Source organism: Plectropomus leopardus, chromosome 15 (assembly GCF_026936395.1).
Source record: "Plectropomus leopardus strain MGB_pleo_1.0 chromosome 15, ASM2693639v1, whole genome shotgun sequence".
NCBI classification, from domain to species: domain Eukaryota; kingdom Metazoa; phylum Chordata; class Actinopteri; order Perciformes; family Serranidae; genus Plectropomus; species Plectropomus leopardus.
Genome location: NC_142190.1, coordinates 28,152,301 through 28,172,990, shown reverse-complemented (window position 1 = coordinate 28,172,990; position 20,690 = coordinate 28,152,301). Strand labels below are relative to the sequence as shown.

Below are 20,690 nucleotides of genomic sequence, written 5' to 3'. Positions count from 1 at the left end.
GGTTGCAATCTGCAGTCCTCACCACTAGATGCCACTAAATCCCAACAAATCTTACACACTGTCTCTTTGATGTCTGTATTTTAATTCACAAAAAAAATGAGGAAAAAAAACTGCCAACTCTTCATATTTATTTATGTTTTTTAAACTGACAGGACCACAATGTCCGAAGATGATTTGAGACCCAGACAGAAGGATTTTCTTCTGCGGTTCCTCTCAACCAATCCATCTCCTCTGCTACACATTTACCAGAAAACCACCCTAATTACACACACTGAGTACACAGGCACACACGCACAAACTTTGCCCTCTCCCTTCTCCTCCTTTATCTTCCCTCCCTTCGCTCAATCTTCCCGACTCTAACGGAAGCATCTCGGGGAGAAGGCACAGGCTTTGATCTATCTTCTACGTGATTCTGGGCTTTCAGATCAAGGGGCGGTTGTCTTCAAGCTCAACAAATCCTCAGACGGCCCGAGACAAAGAGCAAACAATCTGAAGTGCCTTTCCTGATCCATTTGCGTAATGGCAGAGCTGTCCGTTAGTGTGTGTGTTCGTGCATTGACCCGTTTTCTGTTGCACCCCTTTGTGCCACTCCATTCCAACAATCATTACAGACATCTTTCTGAGGTATATATTATTATTATTATTCCACCACTCTATTTTTCAGCCTTGATGAGATGTCTAAATTGAAGGATTGAAGCTCCCCTACTGCTATTGCGATTGTCCCTATTCACCTTATTTCAAGTAAAGTTTCTTAGTTGGATTACTCTCTGCAAGTGAACAAAATCTAACCCATATTACCATGGAAACAACAAGATTTTTCTTCCCCCCAGGATCTATTAAAACACTTCTGTTCTGAGGATCCATTCATGAGTCAATGAAAAGGGTGAGTATGACACCTCTGTGCTTCATCTGTCAGAGTGTGTCTTGGTCAATAATTTTGTTTTAAAGAAACACTAAGCCAAGCAGTAACCAAGGAGACATGGGCTGTTTCTGGTCAGAAGATATTCTTTCTACTTCAAAACAGGGTTTTTTATGGTCTTCATAGATTGTACAAGAAGAGACGTTTCGGATTGTGTATGTCATGATACATTTTTTTATGTCCATGACAGTTTCCTTGTAAATAACAGGTGAAAATCTCTGTAAAATATAAAAGTCACATATCAACATCAGGCTAGATTACTATTATTATACATGTTCATCTTCAGAAAGTTTGTCTCTGCTTTGTCCCATAGTCCCCCAACCCAAAAAGAAAGAAAAATAAGAATTAACAAATTAATTAATAAAATAATGATAATAAGAAGAAGAGGAAGAAAGACAGAAAGAAAGGTGATTCATGTACATGCAATCAGACTCATTGACTTAAAGGATAAAATGCCAAACATCAATTTAACATCAAAGATACTCTGACCTATCAGGGAATTACAGCTCTTTTGGAAACTGAAGAATAACTCAATCTGCAACTCTGCCTTTTAAGAATTATGCTTCTATGTTACTAAACTGTTTTCTTAATTTTGTTGTGGAGGCAACAAAATCACTGTCTGGATTATGATCAGATACTACATTTCTTTCAGGTGATGAAACACTATATTCATATCACCATGCTTCTGTGTCAGGTCATGTTTATGTTTATTGTTTCCTTCTTGTCCATTCCCTTTTTTAGTTTTGTTTTGTCAATTTCTGTCTCATATTATTTCAGGTCCCCACATGCTGTCAGGTGTTCCTCCTGTGTGACTACCTGCCCTGTCCTAATGTGTTTCACCTGTGTCTGATTGCCACACCTGTGTCTTGTTTTCCTTCCCTCCCCTTGTGTAGGTTATAAGCTGAGTGTTTTCGTCTGTCTCTGCCAGTCTGTCTTTGTCTCTAGTGGCAGGCAATCGCTTGTATTTCCTCATGTTAGCCCTTTTGTTACTCTTAGCATTGGAGTGTTTTTTGACTCTGCCTTTGTCTAGACCTTTTTGGATTTGTTTGTCTCAATGACTGATCACTCATGTACCGCACCTGTTTTTTTTTGTGATTAAAGTTCACATACCTGGTTTCCCTCAGACCCTGTGAGCCATATAGGCTTAGGCTTTGGAAGGTGGTACATACAAAGTGGCCTGGCATTGCTGGAGTTTTTCTTTCTATCCACAAATACACTCAAACAACCATTATGAGTTGTTTCAGGAACTGTGACCATCTAATCCCAGATCCACCCACCTCTGTTTCTGCAAGCGATGGCATGTAGAGGCAAATGAGTGGAGGAAAAAAGAAACCCTTTTAGAATCAGTTTGAACTTCTGCCTTCAAATTCGTCCGCATATTTGCTTTCATAATCAGTTTGGACAGACCGGATTGTGCTGTGAAATGAAATGTGAGCTCGCAAATCCCATTGGATTATAGGGTGACAAATCCAGTTGGCTTGAAACCTTTCTCTTATCTCTACTTTCATTTACAGTTGAGTGCAGTAAATATTTAAAAAAAAATGTCCAGAGTTAAAGTTTGTCAGAGTTAAAAAATGGGGGCGAGAGCATAGAACACCCCCCCCCCCACCACCACTAATGGCAAGGGGATACTGAGATAGAGAGTGCACACACAGACAATGAAAGGAAAGGCTGCAGAATAAAATGCCTCCAAAATCACAGCAGACATTTAATCCAATTTGCTTGGCAGATGGAGCTGTGTAAAAATCACATAGTGGTTTGTCCCCTATAAAAGCCATAGGGATGGCTATATGCCATCCAAATAAGCAATCCCAAAACTCCAAATGCAGAATTGATCAACAATCTGACAAGAATGGGGTGGATTTTAAGAGAATGTATTGCAGCCAAAAAGTAGAAAATACAATGCCATAGTTACAACAGGGCAGAAAACTGTGAAAACTGAAGGAATTCTTTTTTCAATCTTTCATTTAAATTGTGTATTTTAACTTGGCTGAGAGTGCTGGACCTAGCACATTCGGTGCCCTAGGCAAGCTTCCCCTGGCGCACGCCCATCTTCACCTCAAATGTTAAAAAGTGGCTCAGTAGCACTCCCTACAACATTTCTACAGAGTAGCGTCCCATGATACTTTTCACCTTGGTTTATATACTGGTTGGTACATTTAACATTACAAGACGCACAAAAATGTATGTGAAGCCATACCCTAACCCAACAGGAAGTCAGCTATTTTGATTTTACTGTGCAATTTTTGGGCATTTTTGGCCATTTAGAGGGGTTATACTCTAACAACTTCTTCCTGCACATTTGATCCAATAAATTTCAATTTTTTTCTATAACATCTTAAAACCTTTGACATTAACATTTGTTAAAAGCTTGAGTTTTCTGACAATAGCAAAGCATCAAATTTCAATGGTTTGCCACCAAACAGAAGTGTATGGTAACTCCCTTGTAGATGCTGAAATCTTTCCCAAACTACACATTTGACAAGACTCACAGGTATCTACATGCAAGTATTTACCTACAGCTCTGGCGCCACCTACTGGCAACAACAAATGTGTTTCATTCTGGATTTGCTAAGCCTAGCAGGTTGATCAGATCCACATCAAATATGTTGTGAGGATTGGGAGAATTGTAACATTTTATCAAATGGTGTTGCCATGGCACGGCACCCATTTTGCTTAAAAAAAGGAAGTTGTAACTTCAGCAATAGTCGTTTTATCTGTCATCTGTCATATTTCTCAAGTGTGATAACAATCCTAGCCTGAAGACATCTACATTTAGTTATGGTTACGCCACCTACTGGCAACAGGAAATTATATGTTTTAAACTTTGACGTATTCCTCTTACCAGTGTCACCACGTCCAAGCCCAGCCACCACTGTTGGCTGACATGTAGTTTATTATGGAAAATTTTCATTATGAGAACTGATTTTTCCAAAATGTATTCATCATGTTTGTGAAGAATTGTGGAATGAAATCCCTTGATATATTATGTAAAATTATAATTCTGTCCGAGACAAAATGATAGAATATAGAAAATTTCACAGACACAGAGCTGAAAATCTGATAAAGCTCCCTGCAAGTCGTCCCATGCTTTATCCTGTTTTTGTATTCTCTCCATGCTGCTGAAACATTAAACACACTATAGGCTCACTTACACTGCTTAAACCATGTTACTGGGAGCTGCCTCCTCCCTCCTGTCTCTACATTACCTTTCATCACTACCTCAAATGTGCATCCACATGCAGAGCCGCGGCTCCTGGAGCGGGGCCAAGGGAGCGTCCCCACAGCCTCTCAGCAGAAACAGCTTTGTCAAACTCAGTTAGCCGCCTCCAAGGGGGGAAACACCTCTTTCCACAGTAATACTCCAACTATTCACATCATGCCCCTGCCTCTGCCTCAGCCACCTCATCAATCCACACAGCAACAAAGGTAAACAGCCTCGCACCTTCCACACAGAGGCCCGTGCTGCTTTGTTGACACGGTGTATGTGCAAAGCGCCTGCACAGTGTGAGCGACTCACAGGACAGACTGAGCTTCATTTACAGAAGGTAATTGCACTGGAGCCAAGTGGTGCACTTTTGTGATGAGATTTTTTTTTCTCCCAGCTTTGCTAGAACCTTGTCTAGATTTGTTTACTCGCCGGATGAAACCGCTTTGACAGGGACATATAATAAGTTGAGCTAAACACAAACATGTCACCTTCAAATGCGAACGGTCACTGTCATTGACAGGCTATTTACCAACTGTCTTCTTCATTGTGCACACCTTGGCAGAAATAACATGACACTTGGTCAGGATCTCTTAAGATGCACCAAATGAATATTAATAATTTCAGGGGAATGGGTTTTGTGCCCTGTTGGATCTCATATGCTCTCATGGTTTTGTTGAGGCACTCTAGATAAAAGCATCGACCAAGTGGTGTATCTAATGTTTTCCCTAATATAAATGGAAGGGGAGAAGATTCCCCGCTACTTTGCTTTCATTTCTCTCCCTGTCTCTGTAACTTGGCTTTCACTTTCCCACCTTCCTTGTCAAATTGTTTATAACTTGCTACCTTAGTCAAGCCGAGGTACAAATATCTTGCCGTGAAAACACAGGATATACCCTCACAGCTGTGATCTCATAGAAGATGTTCTACCCCTCTCTATGCAGAATCTGTTCATGTGCATGTTCCTTAGTCTGAATTCACTGCAGAAAGAAATGCATCTTGAAAACAACCAACACCAATAAAATCTGAGTCACCCCGTTAGCTGAGATAATAAGTGACAGACATTGTGTACTCAGAGTGTGTAACCCACTCATTGTTTCAACAGCTGTCCTTGCGCGCTGAAAATTCAGTCTTACTCCATTTGTCCTTGTGAAAAGCACAGGATGTGGCATAACATTTCATTCACAATACTGCAATGGAAATGGTGAAAAACCCAAGAAGGTAAAAGTGGTGGTTTGTAGCAACATGGACATTCAAATAAAAAAAAATGCCCCAGATGATCTTTCACTGAATATATATATATTTTTTTCCTTTTCCTAAGGCTTCTTGCTAATAAACATCTGGTTTTTTTTTTGTTCCTGCAAAACAGGCTCCGCAAAAATAAACCAGAGATGTTTTTATGATGCTACTCATGTTGATGGAGGAAAAAAATAAAAAAGGCCAGCTTGGAGCTTTTCTGCTAAAAAGGATAAATTGGAAGCCTTTTCTTCGGTTCTATTCAGACTTCCTCGTAATGATTACAATACCTACACTATTAAAGGAAGACGCTTTAAGTTACAAGGGCAAGAGATTTGTGCCATTTACGTGTTGTCTCTTATTTTAAATATGAGGACGGAGAGAAAACCATCAGTTCTTTGAAATTGGTGCATTTCATGGAAGCACAGCATGGCACAATGCCTCACAGCGAGTTGGATTTGAGTTTGTTTCTCTTCTCGTAGATTTTGCCCTAGAGTACATGCTGTACATGGGGTAGATTGAGATAGGCTCTTGTCACTTGCCTTGCTGTCCACTCCAGTTGAACAAAGGAAGGTCAGTTTATTGTTGTCTTCAGAGAATTTAATGAAGTACCTAATTGGGTTACACAATAACGATGATTTCAGCTGAAGCATTAACTTTAATCGGTTTGCCCCGCTTATATAAATCAGTGATGTGATTAGCCTTTATTCATTATTTTTGACACAAATATCTCTATTAAGTTCGCTGATGCATGTTTAAATTTATTAGCAGCGAATAGAATAATTGACGGTTCAGTTAGCACCAGAGGTTAAATTGATGTCATGGTGACGTCTGTGCCTATTCCTCTCCTTTTACCTCATATAACGTCTCTTTCTTTGTATGTGTGCTTGTATTAATCATGTTACCAGGAGAGAAATCAGTTCACATTTATACTACATTGTGGGAACAAAAGACAGGTCCCTTGGCAAACCATTCAATTTAGAACGATTGAAATACAATTATTTACTTTCTTGCCAAGAGTTAAGATAAGAAGATCCATGCAACTCTTATCTTTGTATGCTAAATATTTTTTCCATCTGAAGTCGGGTTATCCTAGCTTAGCATATACGGGTTAGCAATTCTACATTTCAATCTGTGTACAATTTTAATAACGAAACAAAATGTGTTGACATGCAGGTTTAAAGGTGCCATTAAGTGTTGTTGTTTTTTTTTTTCATTTTGACAGAGCCAGGCTAGTTATGAACTAAGTTATAGTCTTTATCTACACAAGCTATCTGTCTTCAGGCTGTAGATTCATATTTAGCAACAGGAGAAAAGTATCATCTCATTAGCCCTTAGCAATAAACTAATTGTGGCTAATGGGATTGTTTCACTGTACACACTTTATCTTTAGAACACATGTGATACTGATAACATGAATAGAATGGTGCAGGATTGAGTCCAAAAAGCCAGAAAAGATTTAGCATTTTAGCACTCTGGGTTTCTTTGTCTTGAAATCAGTTGGTTTATTGAATGGGAATTTGGTTGGATGCCTGAAATAAAGTCTGTGGTTAACACAAGTTTAAGAGAGTTTCATGTTTTGTTCTATGACATAAAGACATCAGTAAATACTCCATTCTTAAATTTTAAAGCCTTACTAAGTCTTCAATCAGACAAATGTTAAAAAGTGGCTAAATCACACCAAAACATGGCTTTAGGGACTCCTTCTGTTTAAATGTCCACGTCTGGTGATTGTATTTACTCTTAAAAAATCATTAAAATGGATTTCATTGGTGAAGATTAATGTCAAAGTATCACAAACTTTTATTTGCAATAATGCGGAATCCAATGGGAAAATCCCGTTGGCATGATGTCAAGGTAAACAGGGTGACAACTTCCCTGTTGATCTACAAAAAAAACATCCTTACACTACTCTACAATTGCTCTGTTCTATTCAAGTGTCCCAGTAAACCATGATAATAAGACAGCAGATTCCACAATGCTAGGACCCTGAAATTGAAGCATTTAATATGGAATTTAAACACCATTTATTTTCTAAATACACCTGTGCTTTTCCCACTGTGACGTGTCAAAAATGTGTTCCATACAAAAAAGGCCTATTCATCACCTGTCCAACAGTTGTCATTTGTGTGTTCCTGTCCTACACACCTGTGGCTCATTCTTCATCAGTCCTTGTGACCTGCTGCCTGCCTCACCAGCTGCATCTCATTACAACATGTTTTTGTCAGATCGCCCCACTTTTCCCACTTCCATTGTCTGTTTTTCTCTACTTGTCTGCCTACGTGTTTGTTTCCTGTTGTTACCTTTTGACTACATGTGAATTTCTGTCTTTTTGCAAGTTTACAGTACAGTTTCTGTCATATCAAGCGTCTACCTACCACAGTCTCCTGCTTGGTGTCTGCAGAAATGGGTTCAAAAGTGTGTCAACTGCTTTTTCACTTTTGTGGAATTGTTTTTTCTTTTTTTTTCTTTTTTTTCCTTGGTCATAAATGTGGATGATGCAAGATGCAGTTGTGATTCCACACAGCTGCCAAGTGATTTCACCCTCCAGGCTTGTACCACTATATACTTACATCATTTGTACTAAATCATGTATGAAGAGGAATGTTATAATAACACAATATAAAACTGGCCCCATATTTTCACATATGCATCCAGATCTGCTATGATAAACATGTGACTTAAAAAAATGCAGATTCATATTAACAAACACTTTTTGTACACATATATTATATAAATAAACCACTCAACTCCACAACAACAGCAGCCAAAAGGTTGGGTAGCTTTCTGTGATATATGGACTATACCTCCAAGTAGTTGAGAAATCTATAGGTGGGGAAATAAAATGGAAAAATCTCATTATGGCAGTAATGTTGTGGAGTTTCGCCATACCTGGCATCCATATTTAGGTGATATTTAGGTGATAGGTAAGTTTACACTTACCTAACTGCATCAATGTTAATTTCATTATTCATAATGGTAATTACATTAGCATAAGAGTATGGGGTTTATAGGTTTGGTGTTACTTGGACTATAGTTAGTTTACCCTGAATTTATCAATGACAGCAGAGAATCACAGTAATTGACATTATAAATCATTAGGCCTATTTTTTCCTGATTTTTTCAGTATACCATGCACATATAAGAGGTTATAAGAGGTCCAGTCTTTGGCAAGGATCATCCCCTACTGCCATAATTCCTTTTCTCTGTTTGCCTTCATAATTCAGTCTTAATCCTCGGAAGCACACCCTGCCAGCCTCCATGGACTGAATACACACCCCTCCCCCAAGCTGCCAAGCAACATTTAAGAAGCAATTCCTGGGTTAAAACTGACCAAACCAGAGTCAAATAAGGATTTTTTTCCCCTCATCCCTATTTGCTTTGAATTCAGAGGCTTCATAATAATTTATTCTTTAAGTTCAACATATTCTTCAACCAATGAATGTGTGGGCTGATGAGATTCAGCAAATCAGCCAAAAACAACCAGAAGGCAACCATAAGGTGTCCAGCATAACAATAGACAATATGCACACACACATGCCTCTTAATACACTGCCGGCATCCATCTCTTTGCAATCATAGTAATCTCACATTTAAACCAAAATGAGATATAAATAAAATTAAAAAAACATAATAATAACATTTTAATAGAAAAGTTTTACAGCTTTATGTCTACAAGACATATTTTTAAAGACACTTGAATCTCCCTGAATATAAATGCCATCAGTAAGAAGAGATTTTCACTTTTTTTTAGAATAATAGTACTAACATTAAGATGTTGAGCAGGTGTAATGTTTAGTCTTTACAGTGCTATGTGTTAAACCATGCTCATCACCTTAGTTAAGCATGTTAGCATGCTATCACTGGCTAGTTAGTTTGAACCATAAACCTTAAAGTAGACACAGCATGACAGCACCCAAAAAGAGAAGCCAAAATATTTTTGATTGCCTCCTCGTGGTGGGCTGCAGTACGGCTTATAAATCCCGCTCCTTCTATGTTAGCAGATAGGATGTGGAAACTCGAAACTGCAGCGATTTCTCGCTCCGAGTGACAGCACCAGATGGCCGCATCTGAGATATTTTGTCTTCATTTTTCTAGACTGGGAATAAGTGGAGACCTGTCCATTTTTCAGGCTGTTCTTACAAACTGATTGTATGTTTTCCTTCGAAAAGTAAGGTGCCTAAATTTGTACATATTCCACGTATTTTGAAAGACTGCAATCATGTGAGCATTGTGCTGGCAGGAGTCAGCTGCAGGCCCGATCATTTTTTTTCACAGTTCCTAAAGACAAAGCACACATCATGTTGGTAGGAATGTCAGTTTTGCAGATATTTGCTCACAAACCAGAATTATTTTGACCTGAAATTCAGTCAATCACAAAATTCAACACATTTCACCCTGTGGGGACCATGAATGTATTTTCTTAATTTCATGGCAATCCATCACTTTATTTTACAAGCAAGAGTGTAAAATGAGAATTAACACAAACAAGTATTAAGTAATTACATAATTCACCCATAAAAAAGCACTGTTTGGCTTTCAAAGTCTCTCCACCATTAGGAAGCAGCTAAACACCACGTCCGCATCTATTTCACCCACCATCTTAAAGAAATGTCAGAAATGCAAGGACCAGCTTTTACCGCTAAAAGCCATAGTCCAGCAATCAATGATGTGGTCTAACAGAGCTCCAGCTGTTCCCAGCTAAGTAATCCATTCTTAAGGCGGAGTATTCTTTTTAAAGGCTGCTCTCTGCTTTGACAGATGAGGACGGCCACAATGAGCTGGCTCTCCATCACCAGGAGAGAAGCGGAGGCAAAGGACTGCCTTATAACTGACAGACAATTGCCCCGACCACCCAGCAGTTGCTCCGACTGACAATGTTCGATATTTTGAAGATGGCAGTCAATGTTAGAACCTCTAAATTGTAGACAAGGTCCTCCGGGACATCGCTTCAATACATCTCACAAGGCTCAGGGTTACATCACGGCTCTCTGCTCCCTGTCTATATTGTCTGGACTGAAGACGTCAGCTGTATGAAATGCTCGGAAGTGGGCTGTGATACTATGCTTGACTCTACCATCTCTCCAAATGCAGTTCTCGTGGCCTGTTTGTGTGTATTTTTGGCCTGAGGGATGACAAAATTCAACCCGTGGGATTAACCCTTCAGAACTGAACATCCTGCGGGCAGCTGTGGGAGATCCTTGTTTGCATGATCCTGTTTAAATAAATCAAAAACAAAAACTATAATGAATAGAGTATTCATTCTTTTTGCAGCAGAAAGCTAAGGCTTCTGTCTTCCCCCTCATCATGACATTACCTATGTTACCGCACCTTATGCATGGTGCAAATATGGTATTTTACTTGAATTATGCTGCAATTTCCCCGTGACAGCTGCAGATCATTGTTTGCCTGATCCTGTATAGCACTATACACACCTAAATAACACTAAATAAAAGCCATTATAGCTAGAAATGTTGTTCTTTTTATAACAGAAAGCTAAGACTTCTTTGTTCTCTGTCATCATGTCAAGATTTTACCTTAACATGCAGTGCAAAACTGGTATTTCGCCAGATTTAAGCTGGAATTTTCCCAGAATTTCCCATAGTGGCTGTGAGAGATTACTTTTTGTATATCTATTCAAAATACAAAACTATATTAGTTAGAGCATTCAGTCTTCTTCACCAGAAAACTTAGGCTTCTGTCTTTTGTGTTATCATGTTGTGCACTTGTTATGATGTTGTTGCATTGAGTTATGAGTGGTGCAAAACCAAAAGAAAACATACACTGGCACCAGAGAAATTAATGATGAATCTAATGCCTTTGCGCTCTGCTCATATAAATGAGCATATTTTAAAAATGTAATAATGCAAATAGTTTAAATAACTTATGGAGTGTTAATAAATATAGTTCTACATTTAAAATCATTTGGGTCAAAATTTAGTGCTTTTATTTTGTAAAATGTGTTGGAGACTTGTCCAAGTTTTGTATTTTCTTTTTAATAACACAATTTTAATACGTTCATCAATTATTGTGATTTATTGACTTCAGTGACTTTTTATTTGAGGCTGTACTGATTTTAAAGATATGAAGAATTTGGATATACTCCAAGAAATAACCAATGTAGGCACTTGCAGGCTATCTCTATTGCAGGTTAATTAAGTCATTCTTTTTTCTTTTTAGACACGGTTTGACACTTAGTCCACTGATATGTTATTGCAAAAATTCAGTGATCAGCTCATCATAGGCAGCACCTGACTGGATCTTAAAATCATGCATCTCTGGACATATAATCAATTGAGATGTGGAGATGTGTGTGTAAAAAGCAGCAGCTATAAATGCAACGTGTTTTTCCCCAGCTCCTGCGCACTTCGCTTATGTTTGTCTTTGACTATTTTCAATTACTCACGGAGCTACTATCCCCTTCCTTGATCTATCCACAACATTGTTATCTTTCGCTGTTACTTATAATATGTTTACTCATCCTGATGAATTCAATTACATCTTTTCAGAGGAAATTACTGTGGGGGTGGCTCAGCCTGCCAGAGGTCAGTACTAACTGTGAATACTAAAACTACTCCCCCAAACACATTACACAGCCTATTACCTGCTGCTTTTCACCCAGCACTCTCCGACCCTACATAAGCCTTCCCACAGCCACAGATGAAATGCTTTCTAGATGGGATGTGGCGTGGAGAAGAGGGGGAAGAGAGCTGGAGCTGTCCCTGGGCCTAATCGTTTCAGAGAGCCATCCCCACTGCAGCCGCAAAAGCCGCCAGTCCTGATTAGAGAGGTGTGTACATGGCCAGGCAGAGCGTAAAAGGTGCGGAAAAGAGGCTCGGCCCGGAGGGGGGAGGCAAACCAATGCTATTTTTTTTTTTGTGGACGACTGGTGGGGTCGATAAGGCGCAAGGCCAAAGGCATAGCAGGTAGAAGTAAGCCAGCGACGCAGCTGCCTTGACAAAGTGGTAGACATCGCTTCATTTGGGGTTTTGCTGGAGGGGTATTCTCCACTTGGAATAAATTAATGTTTATGACCCCCCCCCAAACACAAACACAGTGTCCCAGAGTCCATTGCCCTCTCTGCTGGAAGTCCTGGCCCTATGCTTTGGGAGGGAGATTTCATAAGTGGAGCAGCTCTGGGTGTCCGACACCAAGGAAATTTCCCTCTTTTGCCGAGAATACATGTTGACAATTTCATCATAAACGTGTTACTTTAAATCTCTGAGGAGATGATTGTGTTGAGACAAAACACGGGCTGTTGGAGAAACCTCTCACATAATAATCTAAACACAATAACCCGTTTCAGGTCTATCCAGACTGTCAGAGTGATTAAATAAACAGGATGGGAAATGCTTTCAGGAAAAAAAAGCCGGTTTTTGTTTCTCTCTCTCTCTCTCTCTTTCTTGTATTTCTTTTAAATGCTTTACTGTGCTATGTGTATGTGGCAACACTTTTCAGTATTGTACACAACAATGTGAATGGCTTTAGGAATGAGAGTCTGATTTCTGAATATGATTATCAGGGTCCCCACACATTTTCAAGGGCAAAATTTACAAACTTTTCCATGAATTTTCAAGGACCTATGATTAAGATTTTGTTTTCTTGCTGCGCATTTTTCAGACATATCTGATCCAAACTGATTATTTTCAAACATAATTTCAACTAGCAGGCAAACATGAAAGGAGAGGACAAACATAGGTGAACAAAATATTGTCATACATCAACGCAGTCAGCTATGTTTTGTTATGTTATGTTAATTACATGGAAGGTTATCCATATAACATTATGTAGATTTTTGTTACCGTTTCATGATACACAAGGAAATCCCATGAATTATTTAAAACTTTGAAAGATTTTGACTAATTGCATGCGTTTTCCAGGCCTAGAAATTGTGATTGTTTTTTTTATGACCGTGAGAACCCTAAAACCCTAAAAGGTCATCCTTATTCCTTACTCACTTGCTCTTTAGTAGCTACTCACAATATGCAATGTGCTATATGTTAAAATATCACAGTATTTTTAAAATGATTTTGTATTTCTTAATACACTGCATGCATGAACAGACTCAAATTTACCTGGGAGAGCTCAGGCAAGTAAACGTACAAAAAGCAAATAATGTTGTCTAAAATGAAATATTGTTGTTTACATATGTTTTAATTTAATATGGAGGCAGGGGAAACTTCTCCCTCGTTTTTTAGATCATGTGCATTTGCCCCCCCCAAAAACATCATCATTTTGATGAAATTAAAGACGTTTATATCATAAATTGATGTAGAAAAGCATAAAAATGCATATAAATTTACAAGAAGGCAGGATTTTACAGACACCTTTGATTTTTTCATTCTTTAAACATCAGGTGAAAACAATGTTGGTGTTTTTCTTTCATTGGAGGATAAAAAAAATGTAAGGGAAAAATGACAAAAATTCCTATTTAATGTTCTCTTTGTTGGTGAACAGAATCCGTTTAGTTAATTAGTTAGTTTACCTCACAACAAGGACACTAAAATGTTCAGTTATTCTGGGGCAAACAAATGTCAACCACATTCATCTCTAAGTCTCCCTTAAGATAGAATGAAATTCAGAACGTTGAATAAAACAAGAAGAAAAGAGAACCTGACAAAGAAACTGATTATTAAAAAAAACTTAATAGACTATTCATACAACAGAGCTGGTTGCCCTCATTTCATAAAGCTGATGCTGCATTTTGACCAAACAGTAAGGATACGTGGAAAAAAAATAAATAAAGAAGTGTCAAACCATTTTATGTTCTCCACATCTGAATTTTAATTCTGAGCTGCAGATTTAGCTGAAGTACAGCCTGATTTAGTGAAAGCGGAGCACAAGGCTTTATTTTCTATAGGGTACAACCAGCTGTTGGAGACCCATTCCAAGGAAAACAGTGACGAAATCCAAAAAGATCCTTGCAAAAATACTCCTCTCCTCTGACAAATAAAAGCTCTGCACTTTTGAGGAAGAAAATATATGAGGCAATGACTCAAATTAGGATGCATAGAACATTCTCACGGAGCGAGAGAGGCATTTGCACATGAAGAGTTGAAAATGAGTCGCATTCAGCCAAGCTGTGAGCTCCACCTAGGAGGCAGTGAAAGAGACCGAGACAGGCACAGAGAGGGGCTGAGGCAGGCAGGCGCCAAGCCTTGAAGAGGGGCATTCTGGCATAATGACTCTCATTTACCATTGACAGGCCTTGGGAAAGTTAAACTAATTATGACAGCACACAGATGCTGAATAGCCCTTGATGAAGTTAATCACTGGCAATCCAACAAACAGGTGTTGAATGATTTCTGGTTACCACCCCTGGAATTATAAGGATGTTCCGATTTTTCATGCGCGCCGCTCAAAGCAACAATCTACCCTGAAGTATGCTGTCTTATTTCTGGCAGATTTCATGACCAATTGTGAATATGAACTATTGTGAATATGAAGCTGCTGAGAACTTGCTTTGTAAAGTGTAATGTTAGTGAGACAAACGGGGAGATTGAGCTAAATGAAAGAGCGCAAAAATGCTTTTTTTGAAATCAGATATTAACATTTCACCAACGGGCGTAAACACAAAAGCAGGTCCAAAGAAATGTCCACCCTCTCTGTGAGCTCAGTATTTCAACTGCTATCAGTTGTGCAGTTCTAATCTGTTTCCCTTCCAGTAAGAATCTCAAGTCAAGACCAATACACAATATGTTTCAAAAACATCAAGATTTATGTCATTTTACTGTACTTTGGAAAACCAGTACATTACTGTTAGAATTGGCCTTTTTTTTCAGCAATTTCTTGAGGTGTAATCGTCCACTATCATAATTAATATCAGAGGTGCAGTTTTAATACTGCAATAATAACCTCAAGTTAAGACCATTACAGCATTTGGCTCCCAACAGCATCACGATTTATGGTATTTTACTGTATCTTTTGAGAGGAAACAGTAAATTATTGTTAGAATTTGGCTGTATTTTTACAGTATAGAGTTCAGTATCTCAATTATCATTGGTGGTGCAGTTTTCATATTAATCTCCTCCAATAATAGCCATAAGTCAAGACCAATACAGAATGTGGTTCCAAAAAGCATCAAGATTTACAATCTTTATTGTACTGTATTTTTTTTTTTGGGGGGGGGGGGGGTTTTCTTTTAGAATCTGGCTGCATTTTTAAAGCAATTTGTAATGTTCAGTCTCTCAAAGACTATCTGTGGTGCAGTTTAGCCCATCTAGAAAGCACCAAGTCAAGACCAATACACAAATGGCTTCAAAAATCATCAAGATCTGAGGTGTTATACTATATCTTAAAAAATAGTACATTACTGTTAGACTTTGGCATTATTTTCACAGCAGTTTGTTACAATGTAGAGTTCAGTATCTCAGTTATCAGTGGTGCAGTTCTAATGTGCACCTCTTACAATAATCAAGACCTCACATCAAGACCAATAAAGAATTGGGCTTAAAAAATATGAAGATTTTCAGTGTTTTACTATAATTCTTAAAAACAGTACATTAGTCCAGTTGTATTTCTACAGAATTGTATTACAATGGAGAGTTCAATATCTAAATTACTATCAGTGGAGCAGTTTTGTCATGTACCTCTTCCAGTAATAACATTCATGGCCAATACAGCATTTAGCCCTAAAAAGATTTGAGATTTACAGTATTTTACTGTATTTCAGGAAAAAACATTAGTGTTAGAAACTGGCCATATTTTCACAGTTTTTTCTAACAGTGTAGAGTTTCAGTTTGTTTTGTCCTGTTCATTTTAGGTTGTTCTTTCACTGCCTAATCTTAGCAATGTGTGTCTCCAAGTGAACTCAATGCTAAATTGTTGTTTTAGACAATCCAGCTCACAATTTGTCATAATGATAAACAACATTTGTCAGATATTGTAAATCCACAACTTACCAGAATTCACAACACACATTCTCCAAACCAATAGTGGCAAGTCAAGGAGAGCTCTGTCAACGGAGAGGAGATCATAACTCATTTTAATGAGCTTTAGGATACATAAAACATCTCTTTCTCCAACTCCCCGATCGCTACAGATCATTGTTAACAGGCGGAGATAATGTGTAAGCATAAAGATAATAGGCTCGGCTCATTGTCGTTAAATTGTGTAAAACTTCAAGTGTCGCACTAAGGCCAACAAGAACTCTCCACACTGAATGGATGCATGATTAGCTATTAACAATCTGTCAGGAGTTTATCAGACATACTTATTTGAATGCTTTTGCAAAACTGAATTTTTATTGAAAGTGAGACATTTATAAGTAAATGAAGATTTGGTACACTGACTCCTCACAATGGTTAGGAGTGTTTCTGCATTTCTGACTTGACCCACTGCTGCAAAGTAGTAGCAGTTACATCTCTTAAAATGCTTTCCATTGGAGTGTAAATTTGATTGATACCTTTTATGACAAGTTCAAGCTGTTGCCTTCAGGTTGTCTGTCCAAGTTAAATGTTCATAACAAGTTCTGTCACTATGTCGCTCTGAGCTTAGCATTGAGATAATTAAAGGCCTGTAGCGTTCTCACACAGCACTTAGTATTACTTGTTGCAATTTGGTAATTGCATTCTCAAAACACTGATGCTGGTTGCTGTGCATGGGCAGGTTCATTAATCACACTACATGTACCTCACAAATTCAATAAAACAAAAAAAATCACCATGGCTTCATTTTAATTCTTATGGACTGAGAACTGTTTAATTATAATTACATTTAATATTAAGCAATGTATTATATTCTATTTTTTTAAAATATTTTTTGTATGATCTGAAACTGTTTCTATCTCAGTATACATACGGAAAACAAAACAAAATTTCTGTTCTGTCACAAACCTCTCAAAATAACACAAAACTTAAATGTAAAGAAAACATGCTCCACTCAGAACCACTGAGTCACTATTTCTGCTCTACAAAAACACAAGAGAGAGCTTGAGGACAAACTAAATGAAAATGCCTGAGTGCCTCATGAAAAGCATGGGACAGATTAAGGGGCTGTCCATTTCATTTTGTTTGTTGTTTTTGCAGTTAAAGGTGTACATAAAGAACTGAGGGGTTCTGATCAGAATTTTAATGATTCTCCTTCAAACTGTTTTTTCTCTGTCTCTCCCCAAATGACCTCCTCTTATTAATGGGAAAAACAAATTAAAGGGACACTAGGGCTGACCAATTCATTTACAAAGCAGCATTATTTTTGACATCTTTGGTCTTTTTGCCTACAGTTGAATGTCTAATAGGTAATTAGTACATGCTCACATGTCCTTGTGTCATTTGAATGTTTTGAAATAGCCGATGCTAAAAATATGGTCAGGACACGCTTTACAAAAGCATTTTGTAACACAAATATTTAATCCATCTTTCTGTACATTTTTGTCATCTGAAAATGTGTGAAAAGTTAGAAATCTAGTCTAGATTCTTAATCTTAACTAGATTAATTAACTAATTAATAGCTAAAGCAGGCACTGCAAATAGAAAGTGTAGGGAGCATTGTAACTTCTTGTAACTTCTGTAACAGAAAAAGACAACTAACATTTAGGGATCAATAAGATTGTAATTTTGATAAAACTACATGCATTACTGTTTTGATTAACTGAAAACTGCATTTTTTCTCAAAATAATGCAAATGTGCACACTACAAATGGCTCAGTTCCCAAAATTTTACAAAATGTCTCTTGGCTCATGACAGAAAAAAATGGATGGGTGTTTGTATTCTCTGCTGAGTAACAGACTGACGTTCACACCTAACCCATTCCCATAGACATTCAAAACTTCCAACAAAGGCACAACAATGGCACAACAAAAAGAATTAAAAATTTAAATAGCCAGCCATGGAGAATCTACCAAGACATGAACATGTGCTTGCTAAGCAACGGCGGAGAATTCACTAATGGAAGCTGTTAAATTTTATTTTGCTCTAAAAATAGTGCATTGTGTATTTTTCCTCTCCCTAGAGTTTTGCAAGCAAGCAGTGCAGGTGTGTTCTTGGAGATATGCGCAGCTGTAACTCTGGAAACACTCAAAAATTCATACATCTCCTACTATAAGCTGTACCGCACTGTATGTGTTTACTCAGAGAAGTTAATCAAACATTTAAACAATATAAAATGCCCACTGACGGTGCTGGGCTATATCACAACAACTAGATTTGCTTACAAGGTTCTGAAATTCCATATTGATGTGCTGCAGCACCTTTCCTCCACTACATATCCACCAGCAGATGTTGTGCTCATAGTGTAAAATATTGTTTCAGGCTCTGGTCCAGAATTGGTTTTGGATAGGCTGGGATGTAACGAGTAAAACAGGCCAGGCAATGCAAATTCATTCTCACAATTATTGCATTGTTTAGTCATCACTTGTCCCTCATAAATGTGTTCATTTTCAACATGAAACAGCTTACATTAAAGGCTTCATCAAAAGGGGGATGTAGGAGAGCAGTGAGTTCTGCTGAAGGACTGTTACAAAATTGTGTGAGGTGCTATTCATGGAAAAAACTGTCAAAACGACACAATTTTTTTAAATTTTAAATTCAGTGTTTAATCATGCTCAGATAAGTAGATGTAAATATGTAGTAGTAATTTTTTTTGCACATTGCATTATATTTCATTCACCTTATTTATATCAATACTGATATCCTGCACGCTGGATAAACTATGTGCATGCACTACCTTTGAGGTGGCTCTTGTCTGCACCCAACTGCTTAGCAAAGAGTTGATACAGATCACTACAGAAAGGGTGTTAGTAAAATTGTGCAGACAAGCTGAAACACAGGTAGACCAACAGAATGCATAGTTAGGATGATAAAGGGAGGGAGGGAAGCACAATAGAAAAATAATTAGGACAAGGCCACTGTGCATGAATCCGTTGCCGCTTTTCCCACAAGCACTCAACTGTGTCAAACAGCTTGGTCAATAATCTTCAGCAATTCCTGAGGATTAGAGTCTTATTACCGAGCACCGTCTGTCACACAGACCTCAGTGCCTAAAACGAGGCACTTCCTGAATGTTTACTCCGGATTTCAACACACAAACAAACATCTCGGTGGAAGAAAAATCATCACATTAAGGTGGAATATGGTCCAGAATAGTGTTTAGTTTGTTATGGAGTTTTAGTTCCCCTATGGGTTGTGTTAATGATATATCTGAGGCCATGTGTGTGTGTTTGTGTGTGTGTTGGAGCAATCTAAGAGGTTCTGTAAGTTGTGATTGACAGAAAACCATTATGTAACTGACTGTTAAACACATTTTAGCCAGTGGCAAAATGTCAGGATCTATAACTTCTAATTAGCTATACAGTGTGCAGTATGGAGCCACTTGTAAGCTGGTTTTCTTCTATATGTTGCATGCTTTTATTTTAATATTTAAGGTATCTCTAAAGAGTAGTAGTTTGAAATGTGTGCAGATAATTAATGGGAATATGTGCAACTTTTAAACCAGCAATAGTGTATGTAATGCTGTTTATTTGGCTTGATTTTGAGGATTTTTGCCAAAAAATTGTAAACTTAATAAAACAAAAATAATTCTGTAAGCACTCCACAAAGCCACATTGACTATACACTTGTAGATCTGACAGCGGTGAACCCGGTGTCATAGCCCAGCACTCATACCTTCGCCTCGTGTAGTTTAACAGACGGAAGTGCACGGAACAATCCCCGCAAAGTACGTGTGAGACCCAAGTTCTTACCTTGTCCATGTATTTCGGCCACGGCAGCGGCGAGCAGCAAAACCGCCAAGAGGATCTTCAATTGACAGTCCTGTCTCATACACATGTCTGCTAAAGTCGAGGTCGCTCTTCGCTACAGAACACGTCCTTGTGTTGAGAAAGAATACTTCCAGGGGCTTAAAAACACACACACAAGCAAAGACGAGAATTCAAACGTGTGTAAAAGACAAAGAGAGGCGCGCGGCTTGCTGTTGCACTTCCTCTATAATTAACGGAGTGAAGGCGGTCGAGAATTATCAAGTGAAACGCGGAGGTCCCTTTTTAATTTGGACGCTCAGTAAGCGGATTCCTGTCTGTGAGCAGTCGGCACATGGAGAGAAAAGGCAGCCGAGCTTCAGCACCGCGGACAGCTCCTAGCGTCAGCTCAGGGAACAGCCCTCCAAGTTAAGTTAGGGGACTTCAAATACAGTCGTCTCTGCATTTCCTGTGGATTTCCTTTACATACCTTGAGTTATTTGAATAGCGCAGTGATCTTTTAAATGTATATCTAATATATATATATATATATATATATATATATATATATATATATATATATACTAAAACGGATCTCTTTACTTTAGCCTTTATCTTAACTGCTTCGCATTTTGCTTCGTACTTTCGCCCTGCT

At 38.2% G+C, this 20,690-nt stretch overlaps 1 protein-coding gene across 2 annotated transcripts in view; it reads right to left on the bottom strand.

Moving 5' to 3' along the window:
- The window catches only part of LOC121952406 (seizure protein 6 homolog), a 129,839-nt gene extending 109,424 nt beyond the window's left edge, over positions 1–20,415 (bottom strand). For both annotated transcript variants that reach the window (XM_042499065.2, XM_042499063.2), the window contains exon 1: positions 20,042–20,415. In XM_042499065.2, coding sequence (XP_042354999.1) covers positions 20,042–20,126 — 85 coding nt within the window. In that variant the 5' untranslated portion in view covers positions 20,127–20,415. The remainder of the gene's footprint in view (positions 1–20,041) is intronic.
- Positions 20,416–20,690: the final 275 nt, after the last annotated feature.